We start from the raw sequence: 24,593 nt of genomic DNA, 5'->3' as shown, positions 1-24,593 counted from the left end.
CTCCCATGTAACAGCAGTTAAGACAAAAGTCAATTTTGAGAATACGTACAACACTAATAGTGTTTGGGAAATGTCGTAAGGACCTCGCAATTACTCCAGACGTGCTGGACAGGTTTAATGTGGAAATGTACGACCATGCAAAAAGTAATAATCTACTACTGGATGATACTGATGTCTTCAATACTTTATATCAGTCATACAATCAATCAAGGTAAGTTGAACAATACAAACTTACTCAGTTTAATTTTACGTATTAAATTATGAAATAAGTTTATCTATTCTGTATAGTTAATTTTTCATATATATATATATATATATATATATATATATATATATATATATATATATATATATATATATATATATATGTATGTATATATATATATATATATATATATATATATATATATATATATATATTATATATACATATGTACAGTCTGTGTGTGTGCTAATGTAGCTTTGCATCAACGCATTATGGTATTCAAAATGTAGCCTGTAATCCTACCAAATTTAAATTTATGAAAAGTAATACTATATGTGTGCTTAAAGATTTTAATTTGATGAGAACACACCTTTACATAAAAGGAGTAAATGCAGATATTTGTTAAGATTTTAAGATAAAAGCATAATAAGAGCAATATAGAACCATTCAATAAGTAGATTTTGCTATTTATTTTCCAACTGTATGAAATATTGAGATTTATAGGGATTTGGCAGTGAAATTCTTGGGTTGACAGAAATTCTGATCAAATTTGGCAGCAGAGGAGCATGAGACTTGGCAACCCTGCTTGGTAATAACACAGTACAGTTCAGAGTTGCCATTTCAGCGCGTTTCGCGCTAGATCTAGCACATTTCTGGACAGTCTAGCGCGTTTTTTTCCTATTTGGCGCGGCCGCGCTATTTGACGCCTTTTAGACAAATATAGTGCTTTTCCAGCTAATAACATAAAATATGTTAAACTGACTGCCTTTCAGAGTCTTTTGCCCTACTGTATTGAAACAATTTCCGCATTATCATTGTTATATTATAGGATACCGCTCTTTCTCTCTTTTTCCCAAACTATGCTGTAAAGTCGTAGGCTACTATAAGACAAAGTCAAAAGATTGGTTCTGTTAATGAGAGTACTCATCATGAACAGATGGCGGTGGGAAGAGATATCAGCGTTAACAAATATCTTGGAATAGTAATGCAAGCGGTATTGTGGCTGCCTTAAAAGAGACTTTGCATGATTTGGGACTGAATATCCAGAACTTGGAAGGCCTTGGAACAGACAATACCAGTGTTAGGGTAGGAGTGAATAATGGCGTCTATGAACAGTTGAAGGTGGAGGTCCCTAATCTTGTTTTGATTCGTTGTGTATGCAACTCTCTACAACTGGCCGCCTCTGCTGCTGCAGCTGAGGGTTCTTCCAAGAAATTTGGATTTTATTATTAGTCACCATTACGTCAGACAGCTTACCAGAAGATTTATAATCTAACCAATGAAAACCATGATCCATTAAAAATTGTACAATCATGCCAAACCAGATGGCTTTCTATTGCAACAGCTGCATAGAGATCCATCATCAGTGGTTAGAGCTTAAAACCCACTTTGACATTGTATTTAATAAAGATGTTTTATGGCGCAGATGCTTTATGAAATGTATAATGATGGTGAGAATCTTGCTTTCCTTACGTTTCTGTTACCAGTATTGCAAGACATCCTGAGAGTTAACAAATCGTTTGAATCAAACGAATCTGATCCAACAAAATTTCATGATGACCTTGTGATGGTTGTAAAATCTTTAGTGAACAAATTTGTATTACCAACTGCAAAAGCTGACCCTTTGGAAGGTAACATTAGCGAGTTTCTAGACCCCAAGCCTTACCTTGGTTATCAGCTTTGGAAAAAAATAGAAAGTCTGCAACAAAAAGGATTCTCTGAAGTTCTAAAAAAAAACATGAGAGCGCGATGCACTGAGTTCATTACCATACTGATAAAAGAGATTCGTCAGCGGTTACCAGATAATGTTAAGATTCTTCAGGACATGTCGTTGCTATCAGTTAAAAATTCTCTTAGCGTTGTCAAAGATTCTCTCATTCCATTGATGAAGCTATTAAAAGTTTTCCCTTCTGATATTACGATTACTGATAACCTGTGGAAGGACCTAACTCTTATTAAATGGAAAGAAGTTGGTCAAACTGTTAAGTTTTGGAATGAAGTTTTTCAGTATAGAGATTCATCTAATAGTAACCCATTTAAGGAATTGGCAAGATTTGCAATATCCGTCTTAGTGCTAACCCATTCAAATGTGGAGGTTGAAAGAATTTTTAGCCAGATGAATCTTGTGAAAAACAAGATAAGAAATAGAATGCAGACGAAAATGATGAATGCTGTTCTTGGGATCCGTTCAGGGCTAAAAAGACGTGGGAAAACCTGCTTTAATTATGAAGTGCAACCAGATGTTTTGAATACGATTGGAACTAAAGAGACATACATCACTGCCACTGAGGGAACATCGTAAGCAGCAGCAGCAGTTCACGGGGAGGAGGAGGAGGAGGAGGAGGAGGAGCTAGAATCATTAAATGGCCACTAAGATCTGCTTTGTTTCACACAGTTTTGAAAATCATATCAGGTAGGTGACGTCCCCCATTGTCCATACACTGCATATACCGATTTCGGGTGTTTGCCATGACCCTCAACAGCGTATCATTTGACTGGATGCGTCAACAAACAAAACATGCGCTACTGGGCTGACACCAATCCCCATGAATTGCATGAAAGGCCTTTGCATTCACCTAAAGTCACAGTGTGGTGTGCAATTTCCTCCACTGGAATTGTTGGTCCTTGGTTTTTTTAAGAAAATGAGGTTACAGTGACAGTGAATTCAGACCGGTATGTAAACATGTTGGAGGATTTTTTTTCCACGAATTGAAGAATTGGACCTAGGGGATATTTGGTTTCAACAGGCTGGAGCAACGGCTCACACTTCAAGGGCATCGATGGCTGTTTTGAGGGAACATTTTCCGGAGCGCCTCATTTCAATAAGGGGCGATTTGGAGTGGCCAGCCCGTTCCCCCGATTTGTCCCCTTGTGATTTTTATTTGTGGGGATATTTGAAATCCCGTGTTTATGTCAACCGCCCGAGAAGCCTACCAGACTTGAAGGCCAACATCCGAGAAGAAATTGCCAATATACCCGCTGATACGCTGTTGAGGGTCATGGCAAACACCCGAAATCGGTATATGCAGTGTATGGACAATGGGGGACGTCACCTACCTGATATGATTTTCAAAACTGTGTGAAACAAAACTTTAAATATGTACTATAATTATGAAACAAAATTAAAACCTTTCTGATTTATGCATCTTGTTTTATTGCCTTTTGGAAAAAGGAAGTTATGTTGCCGCACCCTGTATATAGATAGATAGACGGATAGATTTAGATGCAGATGCATATAGACTATATATTCTTTTACACAAGGTACATATAGTTTAGCATTGACTTTTTGTAGCTGTACAGTATATCCTGTAAAAATAGCGGGTTTTAGGGCTCTGGCTAGCGGGGACTGAAAATTTTTGATGGCAAGTTGGCAACACTGAGTACTGTACGTCACTCAGTTTCCCTAAAGATGTCGAGGCGAAAGGACGGCGCTGTTATCGTGGTCTACCCGGTCGTGCCGGGCCTTTTCGAAGCCTTGAAGGAGGCTTTACCCGACGCTGATATCAGGAACGCATTGCGGGGTAAGGAACGAAGCAGTTCTGGTTGCGTTTTAAGCTTGGACGTAACCAGGATTTCATTTTGAGGGGGAAGGGGGCCAAAATTGACATCCTTTTGAGTTCTGTTATTATCATTATTATTACTACTATTCAGAAGATGAATCCTATTCATACAGAACAAGCCCCCAGGGGCCATTCTTCTAAAGAATACGGTGTTCATCAGAAAGCAGTAACAGAAGGTAACTGGGAATGCGAAATGAAGGGATCAGTTATTAGAAAAGGAAAAAAAATTAAGAGAATAAAATATACAGATAAAAATGTAAGTAAATTATTTAAATGCAAGGAGAATTGTTTTAAGGTAGTAATGCACTGAATCTTCGATTGAACTTTTGAGGTTCCAATTGCGCAACATCCTCAGGAAGACTGTTCCACAGCCCAACGTTGAGGAATAAAGGACCCCTGGAACTGAGAACAGCGAGGAACATTTACTGCATGCTGGTGCTCTGTTCAGCAAATATGGTTGCTCTCGGCAGGAAAAGGGGATCAGGGATCAATTGTGAATGTGAACGATTTCTGATAAAACAGAACTTATGAAAACCTGACAAACAAGAAACAGAAACCTACCACCATGATCCACCCTATCTCATTTTCAGGCAGAAACAGATGTCCATAAGATCCATAAGTGCTACGGATACACTGAGACTGGCTCTAACAGCAGAATATGTACTACTGTATATATAGCTTTTTGTGGGCTGCTGATTTTGAGTGTATCCTTCGCACTGCTTTTATGATTTTCGTGGTTCAATTGAAATCTAAAGGGTAGGGCAACTGGCTTTGAGAATTGAAAAGCAAAAATGAAGTACGAGTGAATATTTTCAGGGAAAGAAAATGAAACAAAATGATTTTCAATGAAATATGCTTAGAATGAATTATATATTTGGGGAAGGGGGGGGGGGGACTTACAAGTCCAAAATGATAGTTTCAAATGCTGGCACACGGATATTTGAAAACGAATTATTAAAAAATAAATGAAAACTTAGAATGGATGCTTCAGTGGCGATAAGTGTAAGAAAAGTTCATTATGAATAGTTCAAAGAGGATAAGTAAGTCAGGACGAAAAGTTTGACGATAAATACCTACATGGATTTTGCGCTGATTTACTCAATGAAAAACAAATTAATCTTTTGTAAGTATCTATCTCTTCATTTCTGATAATCACTTGCAGTCACTGAGAAATGGGCCTGAACCTGTTGATTTGAATTTACGTAAACCACAGCTTATGACTTGAGCTACTAAAATAAAGATGAAAAGAAACTCTGAATCTGCATAAGCAAAGAAAAGTGCTTAAGTGAACCTTCAGGCAAGGGAACAAAACTGAAACTGCTTGTGATTGGCCGAGCGACTGATGACGCGAAAGACAGCAAGACCAAAGCTAGATCCATGGTCTAGTGAGAGTATCTACTGTAGACCGTGGCTAGACTTGAGATAGCAAGACCAAAGCTAGACCCACAGTCTAGAGAAAATGACCATGGCCAGACCTAAGATGTTTCGAACCTGACTAAGACAATTTTATGCTAGGGGGATTATACCCCTTTTACTGTAAAACTGTGGAACGGTCATCTAGCCAGCGTTGTAGATGTCGACGCTCATACACTTACGATGAGCTCTAACATTACAAACTTTACTAAAGGCCAACTACTGTTACAGACTCGACTTGAAGACCGACAGCTTTCGTACTGTTGTTGAGATAGCACGGTGTCACATTATCCCGTTCCAGGAGCTTTTCATTTCGTATGCCGTGGAACTATGTAACCGTGGAACTGTCTTCTTGGTTGCACTGATGAGACCGGTGCTCGCGGCTTCATAGGTGGAGCTGTGATACTGCTTTAAAGAACCATGCAAACTCATCTAACAGGTTTTCTGACTTCTGTTTTCTGTTGACGTGTGTTTACGTTTGTCGATTCACCTCTGAATCGTTTTTCTCTTCCCCTTCTATTCTCTCGAGAGCAGATTAAACAATTATTTGTTCATATATACATATATATACCCACAGAAACTTCTGAGATAACAGGAGATGCCAGTGAAGAATTATTTCGCAAAATCACTGCAAGTGAGCTGTCTGTGATGCAAGAGGCGGACATACTCGTGCTGTTTAGTTACACTCTACTGCAGGTACGTGGAGTGTTGTTTAATTACAGGAGTTGGTCGAAGGAATGTCTTTTAATACACACACACACACACACACACACACACACACACACACACACACACACATATATATATATATATATATAATATATATATATATATATAGTGTATTAAAAGACATTAATACATTCACATATACGCATAATTTATATATACATATATCTAAAATGTATGCTTTTCCATGGAGGAGAGAATCTTGAGGACAAACAAATTAAAACAAGTCCTAATTTTTATCTCTTTAGTTTTCTCTTCATACAAAAAGTAGTAGCTGGTTTTCCATCAATACGAGCAATTAGCAAGTCTCATACTTAACAACTCATAACAGAGGCTACTTCGTTCTTCCTTTTTAACACGTGATTCATGATTACAGGTTATTCACGACTTGCCCAAATTAAAATGGGTGCAAATCATTAACACCGGACCCGATCACATACGCAGTAATCTTCGGAAGGATAAGGTAAAGAGAAAATTGTGAAATTTCTTTGTAAGTACATAGAAAATGTCATGTGTAAAAGCATGCTAAGAATTCTCACGAGTTTATCACTTTTTCATGTGTTTTTCCACTGTAATGTATCATAATGATCTAACTATGCTTTGTGTTTTTGTACACGCGCGCGTGCGCACACACACATAATTATATATATAGTTATATATTTATTATACTCTCATGATATTGTCTCTAAAATGTATATCTTTCCATTAGTTTGATATATTTACTGTTCAAGCTATCATGTGTTCTAATAATAATTGTTGAGGTATTGTATGTAGTGTAATGTCAGATCTCACAAGAATTAGTGATTTAGATAACATCATTTAGAATTAATAATACACTTTTAATAATAACGTAATATATAATCACACATTTTGTCTCCCAGCCAAGATAACATAATTTAGAATTAATAATATGCTTTTAATAATAACGTAATATATAATCACACATTTTGTCTCCCAGCCACATGTGATAGCGAATGCTTTGTTTTACTTCGAGTGTCATTGCGAAAGATAACGTGTTGACAGGTCAAGATAACAGTAGGCTGTTCCATTCTGAAAACCTACTTTGGGTCTCCAACTTGTTTTAAAATACATGCCAATCATGATTGGCCACTTGTGTATTGTATCAATCGTGTTGAAATTTCATTAAAAGCTTTGTCCCATACAATTTTCTGGTAAAGACACGTGTGCCTTTTTGAGAAATACGAACAAGTTATTGCATCAAAGCACATGGCAATTGTTTAAGACTGCATTGTTCTGATCGAGTCTCATGTGACGGGAAGTGACATCATATTTCTTTTCTAGAATGTTCCATGAAAGTTTTGCTCTCTGACTGGAGACAAGATTCTTTTCATTATAAGACCGGATACCATGCCTGTTACATTAACTGTAATATCTCTATCTCTCTCTTCAAAAGAGAGAAGGTATTAATGTAAAATATTTGTGTGGTCATTGATATGAATCTTAGCTTCTGAGATCTGATAATGGTAGTAAAAAGTGTATATATTAGTAACAGCACATAACAAAAAAGTGTGTTTTGTGAATCTTAAGCAGCTGCATTTGGGGTGATTTTGTGAAAGTTTTCACAAGCTTGTGTAAGGTAAAGTGACTTTTACTTATTATCATCATGGTATAATAAGGTCAACATATTAAGGGGTATTTGCTTTAGTGAATTTACAGTACACTATATTTAATTTTTTTTATGTCTTGTGTAATAGTGTGTTCTTCATGTCACTTGAATTGTTTGATTCTTTTGAGTTCTTTGTTTAGTTCTTTGTGAATTTAACACTTTGCTATATTTTATGTTTGCAACCTCTTAGTTTTTCACATTTTATGTAGTGGTGATTTAACATTTATTTACTTAGCATTTTAAGTATTTCTTAAAAATTTAACATTGCATATTTGATTTAATTTTCATTTACTCAAGATTTTCTTTTCAAATCTTAAGTATTTCTGAATAGTTTAAATTTTGCTTGATTAATTCAATTTCTTGATAAATTAACCTTTGTAATTTAACTCAAAAATTATTTAAATTCTGTGTTGCTTTCAAGTAACAGTAAATTTTTTCAGACTGTGAATTCTAATTATAAATTCTGAATTTAAAAATAAATTTTTGTATTTAAAAGTTTTACAACAATGTTTCATTTGCTGACTGCCGGTGATAGGATTAGTAGTGTGCATAAGGCATAATGACAAACATGTTTTGTTCCTTTAGTTTTGCTGAAGCGAACTAAGACCCGGGAGATAGTTAAAGTTGTTTGATGGAGTGATGCCCTTTTACTTCAGTATATTTCTTGCTTAATGTTTGATGCCTCAAACTTGTTTTGATAAACGTAATCTGATTTCGTACATGATTAGTAAGTTTTTAAGGGATCATTGTTGCCTTTAGAGTACTCAGTCGTAATTTTATTGTTATGAGAGTTCAGGTATCTGGCTGAAGTGAGGTAAATTTTTGAATTTATGATTAGTTGTGTAATAACCAGGTACCTGAACACTTTATGACAATATATATATATATATATATATATATATATATATATATATATATATATATATATATATATATATATATATATATATATATGTATGTATGTATGTATGTATGTACGTATGTATATATATTTATATGTGTATACATAGCCTGTACATGCATACATATAAATTATATAATATATATTTATATATATATATATATATATATATATATATATATATATATATATATATAATATATATAGATATATTATAAACATGAATTATAAACACAGCTAGCCTATACATTTCCCCTTCCCTAAGCCTACGCCGTCTTACGTCATCACGCGCAACATCTCCAAGAAGATAGGGCGTCTCATGACCGAGCATGTTATCGGTCAGGTCATCTGCCACGAGAGGTCATGGCACCTACTTCGGGAGAACCAGGTGAGAACATTCAGCATCTGAAAACCTTCATTAATTCAGCATTCTGAGGATTTCATTTTAGTTACCGAGTCTCTTCAATATTCCTTTCTACAAGTCAACATTTCACTCTTATTCCAGGGAGTTCATGCAAGAATCCACTATTCATTCTATACTCACGATTTCATTCTAATTCCAGAGAGTTCATGAAAGAACCCACTATTCACTCTACATTCAAGGTTTCATTCTAACTGCACAGAATTTATTTCAATATCCTACTATACCATTCAAAATTCCACAATTCACTCTACACTCAACATTTCATTTTAATACTAGACTGTCCCTTCAATATTCCACAATTCAAATGTTTAATGTATTCAACATTTTATTTTAGCTCCAGAGAGTTCATTCAATATCCTACTATTCATTTTACATTCACATTCATTCTAATTCCAGAGTTCAATCAAAATCTCACAATTCATTCTACATAAAACATTTCATTCTAATTCCAGAGAGTTTATTCAGTCTCAATATTCATTCTACATAAAACATTTCATTCCAATTCTAGAGAGTTTATACAGTATCCCACTATTCATTCTACATAAAACATTTCATTCTAATTCCAGAATTCAATAAAAATTTCACAATTCATTCTACATAAAACATTTAATTCTAATTTCAGAGAGTGTATTCAGTATCTCATTATTCATTCTACATAAAACATTTCATTCTAATTCCAGAGAGTTTATTCAGTACCTCATTATTCATTATACATAAAACATTTCATTCTAAATTAATTCCAGAGAGTTCAATCAAAATTTCACAATTCATTCTACATAAAACATTTTAGTCTAGTTCCAGAGAGTTTATTCAGTATTTCATTATTCATTCTACATAAAACATTTCATTCTAATTCCAGAAAGTTCAATCAAAATTTCACAATTCATTCTACATAAAACATTTCATTCTAATTCCAGAGAGTTATTCAGTATCCCACTATTCATTCTACATAAAACATCTCATTCTAATTTCAGGGAGCTCATTCAATATCCCACAACTCATTCTTCATTCAACATTTCATTCTAGTTCCAGAGACTTTATTCAATATCTTTTCAATTTTTCTACATGCAACAGTTCATTGCAATTCCAAAGAGCTAAGTCAAAATTTGAAAATTCATTCTACATTCAGCATTTCATTCTAGTTCCAGACTGTCCCTTCAATATTCCACAATTCAAATGTTTAATGTATTCAATATTTTATTTTAATTAATTTAATATCGTACTATTCATCCTACATTCAACTTTTCATTCCTATTCCAGAGAGTTCATTCAGTATCACACAATTCATTCTACATTCAATATTTCATTCTAACTCCAGAGTTTATTCAGAATTCCACCATTCATTCCACATTCAGCATTTCACTCTAATCTCAGACTGTCTTCAATATTCCACAATTCAAATGTTTAATGTATTCAACATTCTAATTCCTGAGAGTTCATTCTATATCTTACTATTCACTCCACATTCACCCTTTCATTCTAATTCCAGAGAGTTCATTCAGTATTCCACAATTCATTCTAAATTCAAAATTTCACTCTAATTCACTTCATCTCTGAACCTTTGGATGTTATTTACAACACCCATCTTTATTCCACAGCAACCCATATCCCCAGAAGCTTAAAAAAGACTCAAGAACTCGAATGGATTGTCATTTTCTTTTCCTTATTATTTCTTTTCCCGTCTTCCTCCACTTCTAATGGCAACCCCCTTTTCACAAAGCTAGGCAACTGGGGTCTATTCTACCCCTACATCTAAGCTGAGCTCCTTATTTACAGAGAACTACGTAATTTTTCCTCACAGCTCATTAATTCCTTTTCAGCTTCAGAGGAAGTACAACCAGGGGAAAGAGGTCGCCCTGTATCGGAATCTCAGTGAGCTCACCGTAGGCTTGCTTGGCCTGGGGCCAATGGCACTGGAAAGTAAGTACACGAGAGAGAGAGAGAGAGAGAGAGAGAGAGAGAGAGAGAGAGAGAGAGAGAGAGAGAGAGAGAGAGAGAGAGAGGGATGGGTACTTAACATGAGAAAAAGTTGGCACTGAAAAGCTGTTAATTATGACTCACTTTTGAACAGCACAAGACTTATGGTGTAAAGCGATGCGGTGGTAAGATGTAGACGTGGAAGTGGTTTGGTCAAGAAGAGAGAATAGAAGAAAATAATACGGTTTGAGGCATTGATGAATATTAATGGGAACACAGATGAGTGGGAAAAATAAAAAAAGAAAATCTTGCTTATTGACTTCTGAAAGCCCTAGAGAGGTCATGACCAAATTACTGGATGAAGACATTGAATGTGACTGATGAGATTATGATTTTCTTTTCCTTCTTTTCCTACAGGTTTCATCTTCAAATGTTAACGTGACGGATGACTGGTTAAGATTCCGCCCTTTTTTTTTCATGTAACCAAGCCTTTTGTGAGAAACGCTGTGTACTCTGTCTGTTGATAAACATAAATTATATATATATATATATATATATATATATATATATATATATAAATATATATATATATATATAATATATATATAAATATATATATATATATATATATATATATATATATATAGAGAGAGAGAGAGAGAGAGAGAGAGAGAGAGAGAGAGAGAGAGAGAGAGAGTCAAATAGCCACAACATGAGGGGAAAAAGGTGTATAATTTATATATACATATACAGTATTATATATATATATATATATATATATATATATATATATATATATATATATATATATATATATATATATATATATATAATAGAATAGGATAGAATACTCAGTAGCATTCTCGCCAACAAGTATTGAGGCCCATATTCGAATGCTGGCGAGGATGGGGTAGTAGGCACACTCCAGTATAATACTAATAATAAAAAAAAAAAAAAAACTTTAAGTCCTATTGCTCTTAAAGGTACCTGACAATTAGTTAACTGGGGAAGGCCGCAACCTGGGTGGAGGACAAAGCCTGGTAAGGTTTTGTATCTATTTTCCCCTTGCAGGAAGGTACGATATACTTCTTCTTCTTCTTTATCTTCAGCTTTTCCCATCTTTATATGGGGTCGCTGTTTGTTATTAGTCTTCTCCATCTTCTGCGATCATGCAGCATTACCTCACTCACGTTCTTCTCCTGCATGTCCCTGTTAATTGTGTCTCTCCATCTCATTCTTCGTCTACCTCTCCTCCTTGTTCCAGGCACTTCCATATTCATGGTTCTTTTACATACAGAATCCTCCTCTCTTCTCATAACATGTCCAAACCATTGTAATCGTCTCTGTTGCAGTTTCTTTGATATTTCTGTAACTTTCACCGTCCCTCTTATGAAGTCATTCCTTATCCTGTCTCTTCTTGTCACTCCGCACATCCAACGCAGCATTCTCATTTCTGCCCTTCCATCTTTCTCTCTTGCGCTTTCTTCATAGGCCATGTTTCACAACTATACATCAACGCAGGTCTGACAATGCTCTTGTACATTTTTCCCTTCATCTTTACATTAAATCTTTTGTCACATAACACACCTGATGTTTTCCTCCAATTGCACCAAGCTGATTGTATTCTGTGATTCACTTCCTCCTCCATCCCTCCACAATCAGTGACACACGACCCAAGGTACTTAAAGGATGTAGCTCTTTTTACTTCTGCCTGCTCTAAGTTGATGCTTCCCTCTTGGTCTCCTCCATTCATCCACATATATTCCGTTTTTGCTCTGCTTATCTTTAGCCTCTGTCCTCCAATGCACTTCTCCACAACTCCAATTTCTGTCTGCTTCTTCCTTACAGGAAGGTTTTGATATACACACACACACACACACACACACACACACACATATATATATATATATATATATATATATATATATATATATATATATATATATATATATATATGTACACATTATGTATATGTGTGAGTGCGTGTATATGTATGTATGTGTATATATATATATAATATATATATGTATATATATACATACACTTTCGCTTTACCATTCTTTCATAAAAACTAAGTAACTACATCATATTCTTTCGGTCCTTAAAAGGATTACCAAATCATATCCTTTTGTTTATAAACTTAAACAGTAACATCTGCAGTATTCATATTATTAATACACTCCTCTTCTGTTTATCTAAACATTACGAAAGCGCAAGAATAGCTTGATGAAATTACTACGCAATATCCCTTAGGTACAAGAATCACTACATAAAATCCCTTACATACGTAAAACTGCAGCGTTAAATTCCTGACTGTTTCTAAAATAAAAAACGCCTATAATCTTCCATTAACGAAATTGTCACGTTCCTTTTTTTTCTAAATTATTTAGTAATAAAATTCCTGTTTTCAATACAGTGACCTCTTCACGAACCCTTTCTGCCATACAACATTACCAAGGCTGTCCATTCGGTTATAACTTTAATATCAAGTCGGGTCGAAGGATGTCCTGTTCATAAAATGAAATGGCAACATAACAATAGGAGTTCCTTAAATAAAATGAATAACTGTTCACAAAAGAAAAAGATTCATAAAATGGAATGAAAACAACATGAGGAATCCCTTAAATAAACCGAATAACTGTTTTACGAAGGAAAATTATTCATAAAATGAAATGAAAACATAACAATAAGAGTTCCTTCAAGAAAATGAATAACTTTTCACGAAAGAAAACGATTCATAAAATCAAATGAAAACATAACAATAATAGTTCCTTAAATAAAATTAGTAACTTTTCACGAAGGAAAATTATTCATAAAATGAAATGAAAACATAATAATAAGAATCTTTTAAATAAAATGAATAACTTTTCACGAAAGAAAATGATTCATAAAATGAGATGACAACAAACAATAGGAATCCTTTAAATAAAATAACTCTTCACGAAAGAAAATGATTCATAAAATGAGATGACAACATAACAATAGGAATCCCTTCAATAAAATGAATAACTTTTCACGACGGAAAATGATTCATTAAATGAAATACCATAAAATGAAGCGATAGGAATTCCTTCAACTGAATAACTGTTCGTGAAAGAAAATAATTCATAAAATGGAGCGAAAACATAACGACAGCAATTCCCTAAACAGAATGAATAAGCTCCCTACTTACTCTTCTACTTCAGTGGCAGCATCTTTCAAGCATTTCGGGAGTCGGGTGCACGGGTTCTCTAAGAGGCCCAAAGGACCCACGGACAGATCGCCGCTCGTCGATAAGTTCTGGTAAAGAGATTTAATGTCTGTTATTAAAAACCTTAAATTCTCTAATGATAAAAATGACATTTACTGTTATTAAAAACCTTAAATTATCTAATGATAAAAATTACATTTACTGTTATTAAAAACCTTAAATTATCTAATGATAAAAATGACATTTACTGTTGTTAAAAACCTTAAATTATCTAATAATAAAAATGACATTTACGTCTTAAACCTCTTGGTATGCAAATAATCATTCACTTCTTTTTAACATTATAACAAAAACCAACGTTTTGATAATTATTTAGACGTAAACACACACGCAATTATTTTTTCATCATGAAGATTAATAGTAAATTTTTTTTTAAAGAAATGGTCTGCTTTTCAATAAAACAAAATATATTTGTGAATATATTTTTTTAGCATTATGAAAACGTTGTGTGTATCTATGTATATGTATATATATATATATATATATATATATATATATATATATATATATATACATATATATATATACATATATATATATATATACACACACATATACTATATATACATTGGTAAGCATTTTCCTCTCTTATACAAAATTCAAACATTTTCATGAACATTTCCCTGTCATGAACATAAATCAAAATCTCAGCAAAAGTTTTCAGTCATGACAAAAGTTATCAACATTTAGGAAAATATTTTCCTTTCATTCATTCTCACGAATACAATATTTTTTGTCTATCACACACACACACACACACATAAACTCATCTCAAATAGACTTTCTTCCACAAGATCCCTCTCGTGTTTTAATAATAATATAATAATAGCCAAGAAATTCACAATCTCGTGAAAAACAGTTTGTGTAATAAAAATCCACAGTTTAGAAAAATATATTACCAAGTAAAAGACAAAAGCAAAGACTTTCGAACACCCGAACGGTGTTCCTAGTCAGTGTTTACGTAAAAAAAAAAAAAAAAAAAAAAAAAAAAAAAATGAAGATGAGTCAGGTGTTCGAAAGTCTGTAATCGAAAGTCTGCTTTTGTATTTTACATAGTAATACGTTTTACTATATAACTGTGGATTCTTATTACACAATAATAATAATAATAATAATAATAATAATAATAATAATAATAATAATAATAATAATAACAATTCTCTTATTCAAGGCATGGTGACCAACTCCCCTCCTTACTGGGCGAAATAGACTACATCGTGGCCGTCCTTCCATCAACGCCTGAGACAAAAGGTCTGCTGGGCAAAGATATCCTCAAACACGCTAAGTAAATACACGTCTCTTCGATTATATATTCCAATAACTGTGTAGAATCATAGTGCGTATTATCTTTCCGTTAGCCTAGACTATGAATAGGCAACTCGCAGGGAAAAATAAAAGGTGTATACGGCTGGAGGATAAAGGTATTTGCTAAGGGGCTTTATCTTGGCTACAACTAAAATGTGGAGTCGTTTGTCTACTGTAGTTGTGGAATCTACTGAACTCCGAACATTCGAGCGAGGAGCAAATTCATTCCTGCTCTCTGCTGCTGCTGATGTCTCCTGAATTTCAGGTGTATCGGAATGGAATGGAAGGTAAAATTTAGGTTTGTCCCATGGTTTAGTGGTTAGGTCGTTGCATGCCACTCAGATGACGCGGGTTCGCGTCTTCCCCAGGGAGATGAAAAATCACTGGCTCCCTACCATGATCAGATACTGTTGCAGTGTGGGGTCTGCAGCTGGAGGTTGGAACCAACATTCTTTGGAAGCCTGAATTTCAAGTCGATGGCCTCAGTGTGCTTGTTCCATATGAATAGGTTTCATCTACTATAATAATAAGGTCATTCAGCGCTGAAACGTAAACTGAAATTAGAAAGTTTTGAAAGATGTAACAAGAGGAAAACATCGCAGTTGCACTATGAAACAATTGAAAGAAGAGGGTGGAAAGAAAGATATACGGAAGAGAATATGAATGGAGGTACAGTAAATGGGATGAAAAGGGTTGTAGCTGGGGCCTGAAGAGATGCTGAACACTGACGGCACTGCCCCACTGCAGGGTGCAGGTGTATCGGTTTTATTATCTATTCCCTAGTATTTATTTATTTATTTCTTTATCACCTTTTCCAATAACTTGTCTCTCTCTGCAGGCTGATTTCCCTATGGAGACCTCTGGGGTTTATAGTCTGTAGGTTGACTCTGTCCTCTAGGGTTTATAGTCTGTAGGTTGACTCTGTCCTCTTGGGTTTATAGTCTGTAGGCTGACTTTGTCCTCTCCAGGGTTTATAGTCTGTAGGTTGACTCTGTCCTCTTGGGTTTATAGTCTGTAGGTTGACTCTGTCCTCTTGGGTTTATAGTCTGTAGGTTGACTCTGTCCTCTTGGGTTTATAGTCTGTAGGTTGACTCTGTCCTCTAGGGTTTATAGTCTGTAGGTTGACTCTGTCCTCTTGGGTTTATAGACTGCAGGTTGACTCTGTCCTCTTGGGTTTATAGACTGTAGGTTGACTCTGTCCTCTTGGGTTTATAGACTGCAGGTTGACTCTGTCCTCTTGGGTTTATAGACTGCAGGTTGACTCTGTCCTCTTGGGTTTATAGACTGCAGGTTGACTCTGTCATCTTGGGTTTATAGACTGTAGGTTGACTCTGTCCTCTTGGGTTTATAGACTGCAGGTTGACTCTGTCATCTTGGGTTTATAGTCTGTAGGTTGACTCTGTCCTCTTGGGTTTATAGACTGTAGGTTGACTCTGTCCTCTAGGGTTTATAGTCTGTAGGTTGACTCTGTCCATAAGGGTTTCTAACTGGAGATTTAATGAAAGAAAGAAATAAGCCCCACAGACTCTTCTGTAATACCGCTAAAACCCATCTCTTATTCTTCCTGAAGGAAGAGCCCAGTTTTGATCAACGTGGGACGGGGCGATCTCATAAGCGAGGGTGACTTAATCAAGGCCCTCGACGTCGGGTGGATCTCATACGCCATCTTGGACGTCTTCGAGAAGGAACCTCTCCCTGTGGAGAGCGCCCTCTGGACACATCCAAAGGTAGGGTCAAAGGTTTTCGTTTTTCGTCCAATATCTGTGATTCTTGTCATGTACCGACCGAGGTTTTTTCTTTTTTTATATACTGATAAAAAGTTATTTACTTTATTACTGTCTTATTGGTTACGCTACGAAGCTGTGCTGACTGTCCTAAAAGAGAGAAAAATATTCAAATATATATATAATATAAAAATGTTTATGTATATATAAAACACACACACACACACACACACATATATATATATATATATATATATATATATATATATATATATATATATATATATAAAAATATACATACACACACACATTCCATACAACGCTCAGAGAGAGAGAGAGAGAGAGAGAGAGAGAGAGAGAGAGAGAGAGAGAGAGAGAGAAATAATTTATATATAATTATATATACGTAAATCATATACTGTCTATACGAACACATAAACACTGAGAGAGAGAGAGAGAGAGAGAGAGAGAGAGAGAGAGAGAGAGAGAGAGAGAGAGAGAGAGGTAGCTTCACGCACAGCGCATTCTGGTCCATTGTTGACGTATTGCATCGAGGTGGCAGAAATGACAAACTAACTTGAGTGAACCTCCTGATGCTATTTACGCCAGATTATTTCCCACAGGTAAACTGAGTACCTCCTTTTGCAAGAGTTTTTGATCGGGTTACAGAATGGTTAACAGAGAACCTTCCCAAAATGAACCTTGAATAGGCTTCATCTACTAAAAAAAAAAAATAATAATAACAATGGCTGCTGCCAGACGTGTCTCCCATTTGAATGCCTTCTGAGCATAATGTAGATTGATAATGGAAATGTATTGATAACGGAAATGTAGATTGATAATGGAAATGTATTGATAACGGAAATGTAGATTGATAATGGAAATGTAGATTGATAACGGAAATGTAGATTGATAACGGAAATGTAGATTGATAATGGAAATGTAGATTGATAATGGAAATGTATTGATAACGGAAATGTAGATTGATAATGGAAATGTAGATTGATAACGGAGATGTAGATTGATAATGGAAATGTAGATTGATAACGGAAATGTAGATTGATAACGGAAATGTAGATTGATATGGAAATGCAGATTGATAATGGAAATGTAGATTGATATGGAAATGTAGATTGATAATGGGAATGTAGATTGATATGGAAATGTAGATTGATAATGGAAATGTAGATTGATATGGAAATGTAGATTGATAATGGAAATGTAGATTGATAACGGAAATGTAGATTGATATGGAAATGTAGATTGATAACGGAAATGTAGATTGATATGGAAATGTAGATTGATAACGGAAATGTAGATTGATATGGAAATGTAGATTGATAATGGAAATGTAGATTGATATGGAAGGTTTTCCAAGTGTCGTTTCCTTTTCTTGCAACAGGCATTTGTTGGGAATGCATTACTGAATAATTATTTTTATTCGTTTCTCGTTGAAAAATGATAGTTTAATTGTAATAATATACAGTATACACACACACACACACACACACACACACATATATATATATATATATATATATATATATATATATATATATATTTATATATGAATATATATATATATATATTTTTTCAATCTTACAATTCTTTTTTGATTGTTATATCATTCATATCGATGCAATGTCATACTGGTAAATGAAGATAGATATATTTACAGAGAGCGAGAGAGAGAGAGAGAGAGAGAGAGAGAGAGAGAGAGAGAGAGAGAGAGAGAGAGAGAGAGAGAGAGAGAGAGAGAGAGATGGGTGCAGAGGAAGGACGAGGCGTTGATTTAAAGAATCATCTTCACGAGGGAAGATGTTGAATGTGAATGGAGAACGAATACAGAGAATCATTTTGGAAGGAAATTTTACTGATTCATTGTCAAAGAGATTAACATTCAAAGGAGAAAGATTAATCCAGTCTCGGCAGGGAAACACACTGATTCAATCTCAAGGGGGCTTTATTGAATCGCTCCAAATTCAATTTAATCTTTCAATTCCAAGGGTTAATGTAACGATTTCCTCCAAATGGAAATATACTCATTGAGTTTAGAGTGATTCTGTACATTTCCCCTTTTCAAATTCAATGACTATATTTCCATTTGGAGGAATTCATTACATTAAGCCGCGGAATTGAAACAGTAAATTGAATTTGGAGCGATTCAATAAAGCCCCTTGAGACTGAATCAGTGTATGTATTTCTCTGCTGAGACTGAATTATCTTTCTCTTTTGAGTGTTAATCTCTTTGACAATGAATCAGTAAAATTTCTCTCCAAAGTGAGAATTATACTGATTCAGCCAAATGGGAGACTTAGCAAATGGCTGTCACGACAAAATTTGTTCCGCCACTCCAATGAGAGAGTATACCATATTGCTCTCGTGAAAGAATGCACAGACTGATTCTCAAGAGAGAAAAGAATGGACTGGTCTCTTGAAAGAGTACCACTGCTTAACGAAACTCGAAAATAACATCAAAATTACAATTCTGGGGAGAATGTCTAGGCAGATCAATAGCCACTCAAGGGCTGAAGACATCGTCAGCGGATGAGAACTACCTCGCCAACCTTATTCTTAACAGACAAAATCTATGATATTTTATGAGTTCCAGGTAATTCACTCTCTTATGAGTAGTAACTAAATAACATTTTCCTGTCAGTACTCTGTCCAAAAGCTTCCGCCTAAGACAGTGATAACTTGTTAGCGAAATGCTGCAACTTGCAAATTTTGACTTGGTGTTGCTGTTAAAGTTAATCCTATAAGCTGGCAAGCAGCTCGTAGGATTAATTTATTGTATGCAGGCCTTGGCATTACAGTATTAAAGGATAACAATGTGAAACTGAGATAAAGTAAACGTGTATTATTCAGACTAAGAATTCAAAGGTAAGTTCGATAACAAAACTGTCTTCATATACCGTAATTGTTTCTAAACTGTTAAGCTCCATTGTTTAAAAGAAGTACAGGTCCATTCACCCTCTCCCTTGCCCAACTAACACTGCTATTCACCCTCAGTTCTTCCAAAAGCTGTTTTATTTTCTCAACAAATTCATACGCACACCTTCCCTGGTAGACTTCGTAAAATTAGGTTTCTATAATTCTTACAGCTGCCTCATGCACCTATATCCTTATATAATAAGTTATTCCTTTGTATCTTCTCTTCCTGACATACCTTACAAAGCCTGGTCAGCCTCTCGATCAAGCTATTATCATACCACAACAGCTCACCTATAATCCCATCTTTATATAATGAATTATTCTTCTGGATCGTCCCCTCTTCCTGACATACCTTACAAAGCCTGGTAAGCCTCTCAGTCAAGCTATTACCATACCACAAAAGCTCACCTGTAATCCCATCAACTCTTGGCATCTTTCCATTCTTCAGCATTTGAACTGCCTTCCTTATATCCTGCTTGTGTATGACTAAACTGACTGTCTATTGATTACAATGCAATGCAATTACTCTTCAGATAACTGTTGTTGAATAACAACAGTGAATTCGTCGAATAACAACAGTGAATGAGAGTGACAACGAGATTAAGGCAAAAATAATTTATGAAAGGTTCAAATTATCTCTAAACACTTACCGTCATTAGGATAACATCAGAAATAAGACAGATTCAGATAACCCTTATTAGCCAGTGCTAGCGGAAGTGAATAACTATAGTATCTGAAAATCGCCACATAACATTACACGATTTTTTCGGGAGATATTTTCGTAGCAAGGTCCTTTCGCAGATGGTCTTTGTTGCCAGACACATAATGAGTAGAAGGTTTCCAATTTTTATAGATGGCCGTAAATCGAATGGTCTACAGTATAACACTGAAAGACAGACTTGTGTACATAGGTTCATCAGTGTCAATTTTATTATACTGAAGGTTTTAGTATTTAACTGACCATAGGTTACCTGAAAGATTTGTTCATATTGCGGAGCAATTTAGAATTATTACTGCTGAAAGCAGTGGCACGTTCGATATGCATTTTGTAATTCAGTCAACGAAGTTACCCGGCGTTGGGTCTGGTCAGTAGTTGGATGGATGACCACCATGAACGCTAGATATCGTTAGTACGCAAGCCCTTCCATGAGCATCAGTTGGGTAGGGCTTGGAGCCAGCAACCTCATCCTTAAGGGACTTGTTGAAAACTGGAAGAGGAATATAAGTATATATATATATATATATATATATATATATATATATATATATATATATATATATATATATATATATATATATATATATATATATATATATCTGACCTAGGTGGTCATATCCATCCAGTGGCATATAGAACATGCTACTGCCTTAAGCCGTAATATTGCTGAACATTCCAGAGTAATCTGCAAGGCAATTAAATACTAAAACCCTTGAGAAATTAAAACTGACAACCTGACAAACCTCTAAGCACGCAAGAATCTGCCTATGTTTTAAGCCAATTCACAGCCACATCTAAAAACTGGACACCTCCTAAACGGAATGTTTCCCGGCAAGTGCCGTCTGTCAGAGGTCCTTGTTACATAAACATCTCCCAAAGAAAGCGTGGAATGTTATGTGGTGATTCTCAGGCACTGCAAATCACTTCCAGCCTGAACTGGCTGTGAAGGACAATCTGAATCTTCTTCACCTCTAATGTTGCCGTAAGGTGTTTAAAGGTAACGTTAAACTTAAAAAAAATATATAATTCTTGCCTCAATCTCATAGCCATTGTCACACACTTGTTATTCGACAATATTTAGCAACCATTCACAAGGGAAATTGTATGCTATCGTCAACAGCACAGAAAATCAATTCAAGTCACACCCAAGCCGGGGTGTACCAGACAAGTGTTTATGGAACTAAAGTCAAGGACGAAGATACTGATTCAAGTTCAAGGCAGAATGAAGCTTAAACAGACAGCAAACATAACTAATTTGATCTTTCAAAAGACAAAACTGCTTAGGTTGTTAATTAGGCTATATAAGGCAGTGGTCCGGTTAAATTGCTCATTAATAGCATTCCTGATGAAAGTATTTTATTAATAATAATATAATAATAATAATGATGAAAAAATACTCATAGTAGCATGAGTCTTGAATTGGAAAAGCAAAGCCACAGTTATGTAAGGGTACAATTATATTTGAAAATAAATCTGAACAGAGAACTTTCGGGAATCTGTACCTATACATAAAATTGGATTTGTTTCTTCGATAATAATAATAATAATAATAATAATAATAATAATAATAATAATAATAATAATAATAATAATTTGGCAACAGACCCTCCTTTAAACAGGCTTCATTGAATATTATTGCTACTTCAGCTGCATTTATTTTATAGAAGACTCTATTTTCCTTATTGCGGACTTCTCTTCATTGGAGGTGCGTGCAAACAGCTCGCCTATATTTGTCATTTCATGGGGGAAAGTAAAAAATCTGGATTCTGCTTTTTATATATTCTATACAGTTAGAATATTATAACTTATACAGTTGCTTATACATTAGTTGCCGCGACGTTTCGACAGAATCTTCTGTCATTCTCCAGCGGGAGCTAGTAGAGGATTGGCAGGTTAGCACGCACCTCCAGCGAAGAGAAGTCCGCACTAAGGAAAATAGACAAAGTCTTCTATAAAATAAATGCAGCTGAAGCAGCAATAATAATAATAATAATAATAATAATAATAATAATAATAATAATAATAATAATAATAATAATAATAGGTTCTATTGAATATTATTGCTGCTTCAGCTGCATTTATTTTGTAGAAGACTTTTCCTATTTTCCTTATTGCAGACTTCTCTTCAGTGGAGGTGCGTGCTAACAGCTCGCCTATATTTGTCATTTCATGGGGGAAAAGTCAAAATCTGGATTCTGCTTCTTTATATATTCTATACAGTTAGTTCTATACAATTGTTGCAGCGACGTTTCGACAGACTCTTCTGTTATTCTCCAGCGGGAGCTAGTAGAGGACTGGCAGATTGCATAGGTCCTTCTGAACCTATACACGGGGTTCAGCGGGGGGTCATGGACGGCGAATTCTAATTGGTTGCAGTCGGCGAACTTCAAGCCAAATTTCTGCGGCGAAGCTCGATCCTGACAGATCTTCGCAACCTGGGAATATCATTCATTCCAGCGTTCCCATTGGCCTGCCGTTGCGTGATGTCATGCTGGGTGACATCATCGGTAGTTTGGCTGCTATTGGGCTGAGGATGAATGATGTCATTATCTACTCTTTCTGTCGTAGTCGGGGGATTGTCTCGAAGGGCGCCTCGCTCATCAGGGGCATCTCCACTCTCAGGGTTGTCGTTTTCAGGTATTCGTTGGATTTGGTGGGTGTTCTGCATTACTCTTCTTAAATTCGTGGGTAGGAGCGATGCCTCCTGCGTCGTATTCATTGTTGGTTTTCTCGTAATGCAGAACACCCGCCAAATCCAACGAATACCTGAAAACGACAACCCTGAGAGTGGAGATGCCCCTGATGAGCGAGGCGCCCTTCAAGACAATCCCCCGACTGTGACAGAAAGAGTAGATAATGACATCATTCATCCTCAGCCCAATAGCAGCCAAACTACCGATGATGTCAGCCAGCATGACATCACGCAACGGCAGGCCAATGGGAACGCTGGAATGAATGATATTCCCAGGTTGCGAAGATCTGCCAGGATCGAGCTTCGCCGCAGAAATTTGGCTTGAAGTTCGCTGACTGCAACCAATCAGAATTCGCCGTCCATGACCCCCCGCTGAACCCCGTGTATAAGTTCAGAAGGACCTATGCAATCTGCCAGTCCTCTACTAGCTCCCGCTGGAGAATGACAGAAGAGTCTGTCGAAACGTCGCGGCAACAATTGTATAGAGCTAACTGTATAGAATACAAAGAAGCAGAATCCAGATTTTGACTTTTCCCCCATGAAATGACAAATATAGGCGAGCTGTTAGCACGCACCTCCACTGAAGAGAAGTCCGCAATAAGGAAAATAGAAAAAGTCTTCTACAAAATAAATGCAGCTGAAGCAGCAATAATATTCAATAGAACCTGTTTAAAAGAGGGTCTGCTGCCAAATTATAATAATAATAATAATAATAATAATAATAATAATAATAATAATAATAATAATAACTATGACTATTCATGACAGCACGAGCGATTTTGTGATTATAATTGGCCAAACTGAAAGACTGCGTTGAGCCTCGAGAGTCTAGGCGGTTTTCATCATCAAAGAAAAAAAATCCGGTAATAATTAAAGCACCTTTGACTGTAAGACAACATTAAGCGAAGGATTTAAAATTGGTAGAGGAATTATTTTTCTTTTTGTGTTCCTTGACAAAAACCTGATAAAATGTATCTTCTTTATAGCAGTAATTCAAATTATTTTCTTAATGTACAGTATATATAAGTTGCATACTTTGTAATATTTAGCACAAATCTTGCTGTGTAATCTTTTAATGAGTAATATCTACTTAATATATTGTAATTCCCCTATATAGTTATTTGTAGGCATTTATATTTTGTAATACTACCTGAGTACCGTATCAGCCCTGATGATGAACAATTTATTGTGAAAAAA

General features: G+C 35.3%; 2 protein-coding genes across 5 annotated transcripts in view; one reads left to right on the top strand and one right to left on the bottom strand.

The window, feature by feature from the left end:
• Positions 1 to 24,593, bottom strand: part of LOC136845238 (uncharacterized) — a 211,881-nt gene that overhangs the window by 104,170 nt on the left and 83,118 nt on the right. For all 3 annotated transcript variants that reach the window (XM_067115326.1, XM_067115327.1, XM_067115328.1), the window contains exon 2: positions 13,946 to 14,052. The gene's annotated coding sequence lies outside the window, so the exon portion shown is untranslated. The remainder of the gene's footprint in view (positions 1 to 13,945; positions 14,053 to 24,593) is intronic.
• Positions 3,592 to 24,593, top strand: part of LOC136845240 (glyoxylate/hydroxypyruvate reductase A-like) — an 84,233-nt gene continuing 63,231 nt past the window's right edge. The window contains exons 1-9 of one of the 2 annotated variants that reach the window (XR_010855122.1): positions 3,592 to 3,726; positions 5,756 to 5,874; positions 6,281 to 6,367; positions 8,698 to 8,820; positions 10,677 to 10,776; positions 13,959 to 14,055; positions 15,195 to 15,308; positions 16,899 to 17,055; positions 24,165 to 24,259. Coding sequence is in view for 1 of the 2 variants with exons in the window: in XM_067115330.1 (XP_066971431.1) it covers positions 3,615 to 3,726; positions 5,756 to 5,874; positions 6,281 to 6,367; positions 8,698 to 8,820; positions 10,677 to 10,776; positions 13,959 to 14,055; positions 15,195 to 15,308; positions 16,899 to 17,055 (909 nt within the window). In the remaining variant the exon portion in view is untranslated. The remainder of the gene's footprint in view (positions 3,727 to 5,755; positions 5,875 to 6,280; positions 6,368 to 8,697; positions 8,821 to 10,676; positions 10,777 to 13,958; positions 14,056 to 15,194; positions 15,309 to 16,898; positions 17,056 to 24,164; positions 24,260 to 24,593) is intronic. The other variant, XM_067115330.1, reaches the window with a different exon arrangement.

This window comes from Macrobrachium rosenbergii, chromosome 13 (assembly GCF_040412425.1).
Source record: "Macrobrachium rosenbergii isolate ZJJX-2024 chromosome 13, ASM4041242v1, whole genome shotgun sequence".
Lineage (NCBI taxonomy): Eukaryota > Metazoa > Arthropoda > Malacostraca > Decapoda > Palaemonidae > Macrobrachium > Macrobrachium rosenbergii.
The sequence above is the reverse complement of the archived record's forward strand: the minus strand, read 5'-3'. Positions and strand labels throughout refer to the sequence as shown.